This window comes from Anser cygnoides, chromosome 24, assembly GCF_040182565.1.
Source record: "Anser cygnoides isolate HZ-2024a breed goose chromosome 24, Taihu_goose_T2T_genome, whole genome shotgun sequence".
Classification (NCBI taxonomy): Eukaryota; Metazoa; Chordata; class Aves; order Anseriformes; family Anatidae; genus Anser; species Anser cygnoides.
The window spans coordinates 3,727,736-3,741,072 of record NC_089896.1 but is presented as its reverse complement, the minus strand read 5'-3'; the positions used below and the strand labels follow the sequence as shown (position 1 = coordinate 3,741,072).

Below are 13,337 nucleotides of genomic sequence, written 5' to 3'. Positions count from 1 at the left end.
TGATGCTGCGGCCGAGCTCACCCCCAGCCTTTGCCTCAGTGGGGCGCAGCAAGCTGGGGCTCTTCCCTTTACCCACCCCGCTTCTTTTCACAAAACCGGTAGAGCAGAATATTTTTGCGGCCTCTTCGTAGCTAATTGCAACCTAAATTTGGCAGTGGCTCAGCACTTTTGGCAGGGGCCGCTGACAGGAGGCAGCTGAGCCAAGGCCGAGCCAGCGACCCCCCCCCTCACAGAGCTCGCACTGCTGCTTCCTATGGCCCTGGGGGGGGGCCTGCCTGGGGTCTCCTCCCAGTTGCCCCCCACAAAGGGACCCATTTTTGTGATGGGAAGAGGTGGCGGTCAGAGGGCTGGGCCTCCCACCAGGGTTGGGCCTCCCACCCCTCCTATGGAGGATTTTATGCTTGTTTGAGGGGTTTAAGGGGTCTCTGGGGTCTCACTGGGCAGCGTGGTTGGGGGGGGCACCCCACCTGCCACCCCTAGGACATGAGGCAGGCCCAGGAAGGCGTTCCTTTGAAACCACAGCCTCCGTGCGGCCATTCGGTCTGAAAAGCCTTCCTGTGGCTTAGCGAGGCCTGCTCTGCTCTCACTGCTCACTGTCTGGGCACCGCACACGGCACGGGCACCCCAAACCCCACATCTCCCATCACCCATGTCCTGAGACACCCCGAGCCCTGAGAGCATTGCAGGGAGGGCCTGGCTGTACTGGGGGCTGAGGCTGTTCTGGGATGCACATGGTCAAGAAAAGCAGCTCCGGCCTTCCTCCTGTCCCCAGCATCCCCGTCAGGGCTGAGGAGAGCACGGCATGGTGCTGATAAACCACGGGGCCGCGGCCCCGTACGCCTGGCTGGCCCTTCCTGCACGCTCCGGCCCTGCCGAGCGCAGGGCCCCGCGCGGGCTGCAGCAGCGCCGGGCGTCTGCCAGCAGCAGCCGGCGTGTGGGAACAGGCTTAATCAGGCTGAGAGCGAAACTGCAGCGCAACAACGCCGAGCGCAGATCCTAATCTGGGCAGAGCAAGCACCTACTGCGAGCTTTTGCAAAAAAAAAAAAAAAAAAAAAGGAAAAAAAAAAAAAAAAAAAAAAGAAAAAAGAAGAAAGAAAAAAACCCCAACCCCCCCCCCCCCCCCAAAATCCCAAACTCTTCAAACGCAGCGTGAAGAGCTCAGACCAGTCACTGGTGAGATGCTCCGACCGGGCTGCAGCGGGGGAGACGCGGCACCGGGTCAGCAGCGAGAGGCAAAGAAGCCTCGAAGGGGCTCTGCAGGGTTTGGGGGCTGTCAGCTCAGTGGTATTTTTTTTTGTGGGGGGGGAGGGTGTTTGGTGGCATTTTGGATTGTTCTGGGGCCAGGGCCTGGCGTTTCCAAGGGCCAGGACGATTCCCCCGATCTGGGCAGTGTGGAGGAGCTGGGAACGCCCCAGCCCCGATCCTGATCCCGATCCCTGCAGCGGTGCTTGGGCAAGGCAAGGGCTGCTCCTCCTGCCTCGGTTTCCCCACCTGTGGGAATAAATACCTGCCCTTCAAGCCCTCGCAATTACCAGTGAGTTAATCACCACGTAAAAACGACAGCGATAGGATTTTTGGGGAGGAGACCATCTTTACAACCGGGCCCACCCCATGCCCTGTTTCTCCAGGGGGGTGGGAAAAGCGCGCCAGGCGCTTCTGCTTCGCCCCCAAAACGCCGACCCCGCCACTCCCTGTTCCAAGCACTTCCAGCAGCCAGGGATGAGTCCCCCATTGATCCAGGGGTGGGGTTGGGGTTCCCCGGGGACCCCGGGACGCTCCTGGGATCAGCTTCATCCTCCCAGCACCCCGGGGACCCAGAGCCCGAGGCGAGGGCAGGGCGGGGGCCGCCCGCTCGCCCCTTCCCCAGCGCCTCGCCGCCTCGGGGCGCGATGAATCACGGCAATTTTCCTTTTAAGGCCGGGCTCGGCGGGGAGGAAGCAGAGGAGGAGGAGGCCGCTCCTTCGGCCTCGCTGGCTCCTCCCGCTCTCGCTCGGGGCTCCGACGCCCAGCCAAAAGCGAATCCGGGCGGCGAGGTTCGGCAGAGGCTCCGACGGCTCCCGGCCCGCTCCTCGCCCCAGCGTCTGTCCTGCGCGCCCGTCCGCGTCCCCAGCCATGGCAAGAAACCACCAAGTGCAGAAGGCCAAGCTGGCCGAGCAGGCTGAGCGCTACGAGGACATGGCGGACTTCATGAAGGCGGTGGTGGAGCACGGGGACGAGCTGTCCAACGAGGAGCGCAACCTCCTCTCCGTCGCCTACAAGAACGTGGTGGGGTGCCAGCGCTCGGCCTGGAGGGTCATCTCCAGCATCGAGCACAAAACCGAAGAGGGGGATGACAAGGCACAGCTGGTGAACGAGTACCGGGAGAAGGTGGAAGAGGAGCTGAAGAGCGTCTGCAACGTCGTCCTGGGCTTGCTGGACAAGTATCTCATCAAGAAGGTCAGCGACCCCGAGAGCAGGGTCTTCTACCTGAAGATGAAGGGAGACTACTTCCGATACCTGGCCGAGGTGGCCACGGGGAACGACCGCCAGGAGACGATAGACAAAGCCCAGAAGGCGTACCAAGAGGCCATGGACATCAGTAAAAAGGAGATGCAGCCCACGAACCCCATCCGCCTGGGGCTGGCCCTCAACTTCTCCGTCTTCCACTACGAGATCGCCAACGCCCCCGAGCAGGCCATCTCGCTGGCCAAGACCACCTTCGACGAGGCCATGGGGGACCTGCACACGCTCAGCGAAGACTCCTACAAGGACAGCACCCTCATCATGCAGCTGCTCAGGGACAACCTCACGTTATGGACAGCCGAGTGCGCAGGCGAAGACGGCGGCGAGGCTGGCGAAGAGCCCAAGAACTGAATGGCCCCCGCGGGGCCAGGGACCGGCGGCCCCCCTCCTCCCCCCCCCCCCCCCCCCGACACCTCTTCCCTCCCCACCTTTCGGTGTCTCTTCCCTTTTTTTTTTTTTTTTCTTTTTTTTTTTCTTTTGGGAAGGCATCTCAGCCCCCTCCCCATCCTTCTCCCCCCCCCCAGGTTGGGTGCTGGAGTGGGATCCGTGTGCGGTGTTTGCTGGGGTGGCTTTGGCAGGTCCTCCCCTTCCCTCTCCCTCTTGCTTTTTTCTTTGGGGGGGGGGGGGGGGGGGGGAGGAGGATGCCTCCATCTCACTTCCCAGAGCACTGCCGGCCCCCCCCACCCCCCCAAAATTTAACATTTTAGATGGAAGCGGGGGGCAGCCTGGTTTGTGGCACCTCCAAACCCACCATCCTGGGGTGGGGGGGGCTGGAGCCACGCTGCCGGTCCCCCGAGGCGGCGGGAGGATGTGATGGGACGGGATGGGGAAACGAGAAAGAGGGGGGGGCTGGGGGGTGTCATGAATCGCCAAAGCCTCTGTGCGTCTCCAATAAACCGTCTCGTGCACGCCTGCCTCTGTGGTTGCCTCGTCTCTCCACCCCCCCCCCGCGCACATGCCCAGGCAGCTCCTGCAGCCTCCAGGCACCGGCATCACCTCCTGTCCCACTGTGCCAGGGTGCGGCCGGGGTCTGCAAGCCACCCCCCCCCCCCCCCCCCAACCCCCCCCCCGAGCACCCATCTGGATGCTTGTGGCCTCCCCCCAGCCCTGCAGTGAGGTGTTGGGGTGCTCAGTGAGCCCTGAGCCTTTGGGGGGGGGTGCCGGGAAAGGGCTCTCCAGGTGGGGTTTCCAAGGGGAGAAGGTTTGGGTAGCCCTGGTGAGCGAGCTGAGGTGATGTCCCAGGTCCCCAGCCCTGCAGCGGGGTGTCCCCACCCTGTTGTGTCCTCATCCCTGTCGTGTCCCCATCCCTGTCTTATCCCCATCCCTTTGGCGTCCTCATCCCCAGGGTGTCCCCATCCCCGTGGTGTCCCCATCCCCATGGTGTCCCCGTCCCTAGGATGTCCCCATCCCCACCGTGTCCCCATCCCCATCATACAACACACAGTGCCCCAAAACCCATGGCCAAGGGACCTTTGTGCAAGCAGGGGACTGTCACCAGTTCCCCCCCCCCCAAGTTCTCCTCCATGGCTGAGCGGGGGTTCTCCCGAAACAGCGACACGGGGAGGGACACCGTGTCCTCCCCATCAGGGTGGAGACGTCCCCATCGAGGCCTGGATGCGCCGGCGCGGGGGGGGGGAAAGCTCAGCACTTCTGGCCCTGGCGCCCGGCCACGGCGAAGGGCGCAGCTCGCGGAGCGCAAGTTTCGACACGAGAGGCTCATTACAATAAAATACAGTCACGGCACCCTGGGCTATGAGCTCATCAGATCAAGCGCAGCAGGGCTGGGCCGCGCTGGGCAGGACCCGGCCTTTGATGGGAAAAACCGGGATGCCGGGAGGAAGCGCGCCGTGACTCAGGGCGCGCCGCCTCTGCGGGGTCCCTGCGTGGGGACACCCCCTCACCGGGCTTAAGCACGGCCAAACCCGGGGTTTGGGGGAAACTGAGGCACAGCAGGGAAGCGACACAGGGGGGGTGCAGGGTGAAGTTGGTGCCGTGGTGAGGGTCGAGCGGGCTCCGCCGTGGGAACGCGTTGGCTGTGGGAGGCTGCGCGAAGCAGAACCTGCTCGCCCGGCCGCAGCTCCTGGGGCAGAGCCGGATCAGCGCCCTGCGGGGCACTGCTTTGGGGGGGGGGCCTGCGAGCCCCCGCCCCAGCACTGGGCTGGAGCTGAGGCACAAAACTTGGGGCTGAGGATGGAGGACAGGGTCGGGGTGGGGGGGGGGGTCCCGGTTGGGAAGGTCCCTTGGTGGTGGTGGTGGGAGCGGAGCCGCTTCTCTTGGTGGGGGGGACAGTGAGGGGCCTCCCCTGCTTGGCCTCCACCTGGCCTTGAGCACACCCAGCCTGGGAACCGGCCCCAGACTTGTAATTAGCCAAAGTAGGGCCGGCAGACGTGAAAAACGAGCCGCGGGCCCTCGCTGGCCCCTGACCCCAAGGGTTGGGGACACAGGGAGGGGACAGCGGGGCTGGTGGTGCCCAGAGCGGGCCCAGCCCGGGGGGACGCAGGGATGGCCATTGGTCCCTGCTGCTTCTCGAGGCTGGAGGACGATGGGGCCTCCCAGGAGGAGGTAAGCGGGCAGCCACAGATTTTGGCAGCGCCCCAAATTGCAGCGTGGCGGGGCCGTGTAGGAGGTGATGCTCTCTGGCCTCCCAGCCGGTCCGGTGGCTTTTTGGGGCTGGGAGGGAGCCCCCGGGCCTCACAACACCGCTGTCAGCAGCTGTGCACCGCCTGTCCCTGTCCTTATCCCCCCCCCCCCTCACCCATCCGGAGGATGCTCCGGCATCCCTGGCACCACTCAGGAACGGGGCACAGCAGAGCCACACACTGGGATTTAATGTCTGAGGCACCAGCAGAGCAAAGGGACTTGGGGTGCCTGGGGCCAGGGAGTGTCCCCAGCCCAGAGCCACCCTGGGAAGGGCTGGGGACAGGCTCTGGGAGCAGGGACCTGCCCCAGCCCCATGCCCTGGGGCTGCCTCCCAATGCCATGACTAGTAGCCATGGGTTTAAAGCTACTGAAATGGGTCTCTGCTGCCTCAGCCACACTGCCTGCAAAATCTGGAGGGTGGCAGGACACACAGCCAGTCTTGTCCCTTGTCCCCGGGCTGGTTTTGGGTGGGTGGCAGTGGCTGAGCCCCCTCCCAGGGGTTTGGGATGGCAGCTTTTGGGGTGCCCGTGGTGGGTGCTGCCCTAACGGGTGGCTTGGGGGACCCCCAGACTAGCGGCGGTGGGGTTGCCTTGGTCGCAGGCAGGCGTTTTGGATGGGTGCAGTGCCTGGAGGTGTCCGTGAGTCTGTCCGTGCACTGCCCAGCCCCACGAGGCTGAGCCATGGCGTGCCCACACCAGCCCCAAATACTTGCCGTTTCATCCCAGGACCCAATAATTTGTGTCCCTTTTGCTTCAAGGCAAGGGATGGGGCTGGAAGCAGCGGGGACACACCAAACCCCCGCTCAGCACATGCAGCTGAAGCCCCCCACCCATTCCCCATCCCCAGTGTCGGGGTGGGCGCAGCACCTGGAGGGGGGGCTGGGGCAGGAAGGCCCAGCTCGGCCCAGAGCCGGGCCCCCCCAGGGCTGTGCCTTCGTGACTAATGCTGGCCCCGTGCCCGATTGCTCAACGGGGAGCGACGGGAGCCAGGGTGTCACCTCCCTCAGCCCCCGGAGCCGTCCCCTCCCGGCATGGGGACGTGCGGGCGCAGGGCCAGGCTGCAGAGCCACCCTCAGCACTTCTTGGCCATGGCAGAGCTTCCCCGGGCTCAGGGCTTCGTGTTGCCTCCGATTTTTTCATTTTCTTCGGCGCTGGCACAGCACTGCAGGGCTGGGGTTGCAGATGCTGCACGGGTATTAAAGCGCAAAAGGAGAGCGGCCACAAAGGCTTTGATGGCTCTTGCGTAACTCCGGCTTGACCTGACCGTACCCTTTTAAGCCACCAAATCTCTCAAAGCCATGAAAAATCAGCCAGAAAGTTCACTTTTTTTTTTTAAATGCTCACGTCTTCCATCCCTTTATAGCAACTGCAGGGCTCAGAGATGACCAGGAGAAGCCCACAGGACCGACGCAAGGCTGGAGTTTCAGCTCTGGTTATGGTCAGATTGGCTTTCAGCCCTGCAGCCCGAGATAGCACTGAGAGGCAGCTGCCAGGTTTCAGCCAGGAATACCCAGGGAAGCCCCTGGGCTCTCAGGGAAAGTGTTCACGTAGGGGCAGGAGACAGGAATTTGATTTATATTTGAAACGTCTTTCATCACGGACTGATCGGCTAAATACAGGCACGTCTGTGTGTGTGTGAAAGCATGGGTCCTCATCCCCTTCTTCCCCTGAGTGCTTCTTGTCTGGATTTTTCCAAATTCTGGCCACAAAGCTGTGGAAAGGAAAAATCTAATTCCGTGCCTGCCAGGCAAGACCCCAGTCCCATTTTGATAGCGAGCCACTGGCCTGCAGTCGCACTGCGAAGGGACAAAGCGTGCTGCGAGGAGCTCTGCTGATTTCGGCAAGGTCTTGGGCAGATGCTGCGTCTACACCGAGCTGGGACCCTGCTCCCAGCCCGTAAGCCACTGCAGGAGCTGCTTTCCACCACCCCGACCTCCCCAGCACCTCTGGTCCCAAGCTGTCATCTGCAGCTGGGACGTGGAGCAGGTGGCTTGGGAGGTCTGGGGGCTGCTGCTGTCACCGCCAGGATGTGTTATTATAATTATGTAGGAAATGGGTAAGCCCCAGGATTTGGGATCAGTGGAAGGTATTGCAGAAAAAAAAAAAAAAAGCCCAGAAAAAGGTGGCTGAGAGCAGACAAGCCAGCAGCCGGGGAAGGACGTAGATGGAAATGATGTGCTCCAACCTCCTGCTGAGTCACACAGGGTCTTTCTTAATCAAAAGCTCCCAAAAGCCGCGTTTGCAGTTTCTGCACCGCTGTCAGCGCGCTGCGTGCGCACCGAACGCCAGCACTCAGCCCCTGGAGAGGCGCGCGCGGGAAGTGACCTGCTTTCACATCCCACAGCCGCTCTTCCCTGCTCCCTCCAGCAAAGACTTTGTCTGTTCTCAAGCAGATCATAGAGGAACACGACGTCGCAAACACGGCACATTTCTGCAAAGTACACAACGCAACAGCTGCTGTGACGTTCCCACCAGAGGCTTTTTAGCCCCGGGCTTTGTAGCACTTGGTTTTATTTATTCAGGTTCAGCAAACTCACAAGATGAAAGCGAGACGAAGAAGTGTTTTATTAAGAAAGAGTCCATCATTATTTAAAAAAAAGAAAAACAACCATCTTTCTGCCCTCCTTGAGACAGATTGGAGGCTTCTCAGCCTGGATATTCCTATGAGGACTGCGTACAATCCTCCTAGGCAGTAAACCAAGAACTTATGTCAAGTCTCACTATAAAAGAGACAACGCAAACTGATTTTTCTTTCTCTGGCTCTATCTTGGTCGTGATGGGGAGGAGAAGACTTGGCAAAGGTCAGTCTCCTTTACCCCGCTTCTCTTCTCTTGCTAACCATGCCTTCCCCTGGCTAAACCTCCCTTGCTTGCCTTGCTCTCAGCCACAGCCCTTCCACAAAAACGCTGCTCTGCGCAGTGGGGCTGAAGCACAAGAGGTCAAATCCCCACAGCAAGGGAGTCCGGAAGCCAGACTTCTGCATGGAAAGGCTTTCACTTGGTCTGACTCAGACGACACGGAGCCTCCCTTCGACTCCCGGCAAGGGAAGGAGAGCTGTCAAGGCAGAGAGCAGCTGCGGCAGAGGCGGGTGTGTTACATATCCATCACTTCTTCTTCCATGGTCTTGTCCCGAGATTGCACATACTTCTCCTGCACTGCGAGTGTGCTGATAACACACTAATTAAGGAAAACAAGGCAGCAGGGCAGGGCTCAAACACTCCCTTCTGCAAGGAGCTCTAACGTTCTCAGCGAGGAACCAACCCCAACATTAGCCCGAAGGCTGGCAGGAAGACAGCAGTACTGGCAGCAGCACGCATCACCTGAGTTATTTCTGGCTCGGGCTGATCCCAGACTTGACAAGTACAGGAGAATCAATTGTATGGTTTGGACAAAATGCAACGAAACAGTCCAAGTGAGTTTGAACGAGAGGAAAGTTGTCAGAAGATTCCTCCCACGTTTACAATATCAATTAGCAATAAACGTGGTGGCTTTGGCGTGGACAGCTGCACGCGAAGGTCTGGGCTGAGCTCTAGTGACTCGCTGCCTGTAAATCACTGAACAGCATCAGATGTTACAAATAACCTGCGAGCTGCCGCACCACCTCCAGTCCCTCTTCCCCAGCCCATACAGGAGAAATTAAAACTCAACACAACCGAGGAGCAGTGAAGGATACGAAGTAAAGTGGAAATCTGCTCCAACTGCTGCCGACATCAGGGCTTCCAGGCTCCTGTGCTCCTGGTCTCCAAAGGAGTAGCCGTTGGCTTTGTCCACGGCCTGCATCACCTGCCGCATACTCTCCTTATCCTGAAAGGGAGGGAGATGACACACAGGGAACCTGGTCCTCCCCGGAGGCAGGAGCTCACGCTGGGCTTTACCGCAGATTTTCCCGAGGCTCAGGGCCACCCAAACAGCACCCAAAGCCCCGATGACGCTTCCCTGCCTCCCTGAGCCCAGAGGGGTGACAGGACAAGGAGAAGCTCCCCCTTGGGGTCGGAATACACGACGGGCTGACACCCTCCACCCTCTCGCTCCCTTTCATCACCGCTCATCTCAGCCTATCTCCCTTTGTCGACACTTCCACCAACTACAGAATTAACATTTTCAGCCCTTCCTCACAAAGGTACTCCTCCCATCTTCAAATTATTTTGTGCTCCCTGACTTAACGACGTTTCAGGTAATAGTTTGCTCGGAATTGAAATGCAGGTTCAGAAGACCTGCATGGAAGGGGAGTCTTAATTCCCCACCCCGGGTCACAAGGCCCACATAGCCCCAAGCTCATTAGCTTTTCCTTTTCCTTTGGCTGCCACAGAACATTTACAAGTCGGGGTGCATGTCACTGTCCTCCTACAACCCTGAGTCTCTTCATAGCAAAGCTTTTCAGCCCTCATGGCTCTATTTTTCACAGCCAGTTTTGGGGGCAGGAGCAGGCAGAGGCAATGTTGAATTTTGCGGGTTGCCCTTGCAGAACTCATCCTTCCCCCCGCCTTTTGAACACCCAACTGTACCCTAGCTGCCACCAAACATGCTGGCTAATTATCCAGTGCTCCCTGTTCTCTCCACCCCTCTCCTCCTGCTGCATCACCTGGACGTTGAGCGGAACAAAGGACACCAGGCTGTAGTCCTCGATCACCTCCACCAGCTTCGCGTTGAGGCGGCGGTAATTTCTGAAGAAGGGGTCAGAAGCTAAATGGTCAACCAAGTAAGAGAGGTCCAGGACCTCTGTGTAATAATCCAGGTTGAAAGCTGCAGGGAAACAGCAAGAATCTCTGAAGGCAATTTGTAAATATTGGTGATCCCCCAGCCGGAGGATACCACCAAGAACCCAGTGAGATTTGCACCATTTCCCTGACCCAAAAAAAACCCCGTACCCAACCAATCTGCATCTGAGGCTGCCCTGCTCCACGTCTCCCCCTCAGCAAAGTCTCTTACCCAGCTTGCCGTACTGCTCGATCAGGTCCATCTTGGAGAGGACGTTCACGTGGGGCAGTTCCACGTGCAGCATGGTGGAGAGCGACGTGCAGAGCACGGAGATGAACTTGCCGGGGTCTGTGCAGTAGTGAGAATCCACCAAATGCACTGCAGCCAGCTGGGGAGCCAAGGCACAGAGGGACAGCACAAGGTCAGTTGAGAGCCCATCCGCTTGCTTTTGGGACAGACTGAGAACGACAACCCATTCAGCTCTAACTACAACCACACAGACTCCTATGTAGGGAAAGTTACCACCTACCTTCCAGCTTGTGTACATAAAACATCCTATATGAATATACGATTGCTCATACATGCATAGATCCACCTATCTCCACTTTCACACCTGTGGACCACCTGGGGGATTCAGGACTGAGGGTGCTGGTGCACAGAAAGGGCCGTGGGAAGGCTTCTGGCATGCTAGGCTGCACCAGCAGCACTTAAGGACACTGTTAAACCTGTGACTGCTCTCCTGTTTCTCAGGGCTTCCTTCTTTGCAGATGAAGTTTCCCTTCTTGTCTGTACTCCGCAGGTTTTTGGGGTGGCAGCTGGGCTAACTCTCCTGAACTACACGACTACCTCAAGATTTCCACGCTCCCCACAGGAATGCTCACGCACAGCACACGCTCGGCAGCAGTAACCGTAGCGCACCTCACTCAACAAGGGAGAAACAATTGTCATGTGGTTTGAAATAATAATTAATAATTAAATTAATGAGTCGTTTGATTCCCTGTGCTTCATGCAGCTGTAACAATGTGGTCTAAGATCTCTGCTAAGTTACTGCCTGTTACACAATGTTACTCAAAGTCAGGGCTCTATAGTCGAGTGTGGCTGAGTCACGGCTCTGCTTCTGCAGCAAAAAAAATGCCAGTCTGAAGCTCACAGGCAGGTGTAAGCACTCCAGTGAGCATCAAAACAGGAGCGTAACTATCTTTTTTTTTAGTAACTACAATTTCATGTACATTTATTTGAATAAAAATGAATTGTAATGTACAGATTCCCAGTGACATTCTCAAGCAAATGAACTTGCCGTTCTTGCTCACACCGTACGTGGTTTGCACATTCATGGTTTGGCCCAAATGCAAAACAAATGCAACGTAGGCAAGTTAGCTTGGTTATGGGACTCTTCTCACCTGCACTTCCTAATTTGCATCTTCCATTGTGCAAGAAAGCACAGAGCACGTATTACAGCGTGCGCAGCGATTTGGTTTGGCTGCAGGAGTGGCAGGTAGGGCCTGAGATGACACCTGAATTTCTCACAGTGCGATGCAAAGGATCCCCCACTCACCCTGCACGCACATCTCCCTCCCTGCTCCAAAATACAGCACCGAAAGATAAAGCACATGAGCTCTGTGGACAGGCCCTTCAAGAAGAGTAAGACTGGGAGGAAGGAATCTGCTTCTGTTCATGATAATGACACTGCATTAAACGCCCTGCACAAGCTGCTCTTGCCAATCCCTCCAAGCATAAAATGGGGACACATTCCTCTCCTCCCCCGATAAAGCACTTTCACATGAAAGGGCAAACAGGTTAGCGAAGAAAACAGTCATTAGTACCCACATCCACACTCAAAAGCCCCGACCACACGGTACACAGCCTCAGAGCCCCTTGCACAAGTGCAGTGCCGGGCGCTGATCCCAGCTCCCTGCAGAGCCCAGAACCCACCCTGAAATTCCACTTGGCCATCTGGGCAAAGACGTTCTTCAGGGCGCTGTGGTGGGTGTAGAGCTCTACCTGCCCCGGGCAGTCAAACAAGTAGTAGTGACCCCTGAAAGCGGCCAGCTTCTCCTGCAGCCAGTCGAGGTTGGCCTCCAGGTACTCCATGCAGTAGATCAGCCCCCCGTTGGGGCCCAGCTTCAAGCTCTCCATCACGTCGGGCAGGGTGATGAGCTCGGAGATGTCCACGGCGCACGGGTAGGGCATCCCCTCGTTGGCGGGGTCCAGGTTCACCACGGCCACCTTGCGCCCGATCCTGCCCATGAACTCCTGCATGCCGTGGCAGTAGGTCGTCTTCCCGGAGCCCGGCGGCCCGATCACCACCTGGCCGAAGGCCAGCGAGTTCCCCTTGCTGCCCTCAGACATGTCGGCTCATTTCCTTCTCCTAGGCAAGGCAGGAAGAGCTCCCATTTACCGTCTCGTTTGCATTTATAAGAACGCCATCAGCTGGGTCTTAGGCCCAGCAGGGAATTCAGCGCCAAGGAGCAGGAGAGGAAGGGAAAGCGATGCTGTGTGAGCGCTGCCCCGCTCGCTGCTGTCACCCCCTGCCTTGGGACCTGGTCACTACGCTGTCCCTGTCACCCCCTGCCCGCCCAGCCCCTCACGCCACGGCTGAAAACTGGCACAAAACCCCAACGAGAGCCGCAGGGCTGTGCTGTAGGGCGCAGGTCCCTTCTCCTGCCTGCCTTTGGGGTGAGTTTAATCCGGTTGGGCACTTCCTGGTGTGACAGCACCCCTATATTCCCTCAATGGGCGCAGCATGTCCCCAGGCGCCTCTTCCAGCCCCGTGTCCCTGTGCCCTGACCCTCCATGTCCCCTCTGTCCCCTCTCCTCCCCACCTAGCCCCATGTCCCTTCCCTCTCCACCTACCCCCCCTCTCCCCCTGTCCCCACATGCCCCCTCTCCCCCATGCCCCTTCCCACACCCCGTATCCCTTTCTGCTCCCCATGTCCCCCCTTCCCCCAGTTCCCACATCCCATTTCCCCACGTCCCCTCTCCCTACATCACCCTGCTCTCCCCAACCCCAATTTTCCCCCTGCGTGTCCCCCACATCCTCCCCTATCCCCTCTTCCCCCCCTTGACCTACTTCCCCCCCCATGTCCCCTCTCCTCGCCCATGTCCCCCCTACCCCTGTGCCCCCCCATGTCCCCCTCCCTCCCCACACCCCTCCTTCCCCCGTGCCCCCCCACGTCCCCCCGCGCCCCCTCTTTGCCCCCACGTCCCCATGTCCCCCCCGTGCCCCTCACGTCCCCTCATGTCCCCCCCCGGCCGCTCACCGCCACCCCGGTGCCCCCGCCTCGGCTCCGGGCGGCCTCGGGCCCCGCTCCCCGCGTTCCGGGCCGGGCGCGGCCGCCCCCACGGCGCCCCCTGGCGGCCGGCGGGACGCGGAGCAGCCGGGACTCGAACCCGCGCCCCACCGGCTCCGAGCCCCGGGTCCCCCGGTTCGAGTCCCGGCCCCGGCGCTCCCCCTCCCGCACACACCCGACCCTCCCAATCCGCCTCCCCGAAGTGAA

At 59.5% G+C, this 13,337-nt stretch overlaps 2 protein-coding genes across 3 annotated transcripts; one reads left to right on the top strand and one right to left on the bottom strand.

Annotated features, from left to right (window-relative positions):
- The first annotated feature begins 1,954 nt into the window (after window positions 1-1,954).
- SFN (stratifin) lies at window positions 1,955-3,411 on the top strand. Its single transcript, XM_013199620.3, has one exon. The coding sequence runs from the start codon at window positions 2,114-2,116 to the stop codon at window positions 2,852-2,854; it is 741 nt and encodes a 246-aa protein (XP_013055074.2). The 5' UTR covers window positions 1,955-2,113; the 3' UTR covers window positions 2,855-3,411.
- Window positions 3,412-7,597: 4,186 nt separating this feature from the next.
- GPN2 (GPN-loop GTPase 2) lies at window positions 7,598-13,216 on the bottom strand. Of its 2 annotated transcripts, XM_048073201.2 has the most exons (6): window positions 13,101-13,216; window positions 11,773-12,208; window positions 10,072-10,228; window positions 9,725-9,885; window positions 8,816-8,946; window positions 7,598-8,308 (listed from the first exon to the last, which is right to left on the bottom strand). In XM_048073201.2, exons 2-6 carry the CDS (start codon window positions 12,187-12,189, stop codon window positions 8,236-8,238), a joined length of 939 nt encoding a protein of 312 aa, XP_047929158.2. In that variant the 5' UTR covers window positions 12,190-12,208; window positions 13,101-13,216; the 3' UTR covers window positions 7,598-8,235. The 2 variants fall into 2 exon arrangements, with proteins under 2 accessions (XP_047929158.2, XP_013055101.3); XM_013199647.3 differs by lacking the exon at window positions 13,101-13,216 and having other exon boundaries at window positions 11,773-12,672.
- Between the last annotated feature and the right edge of the window lie 121 nt (window positions 13,217-13,337).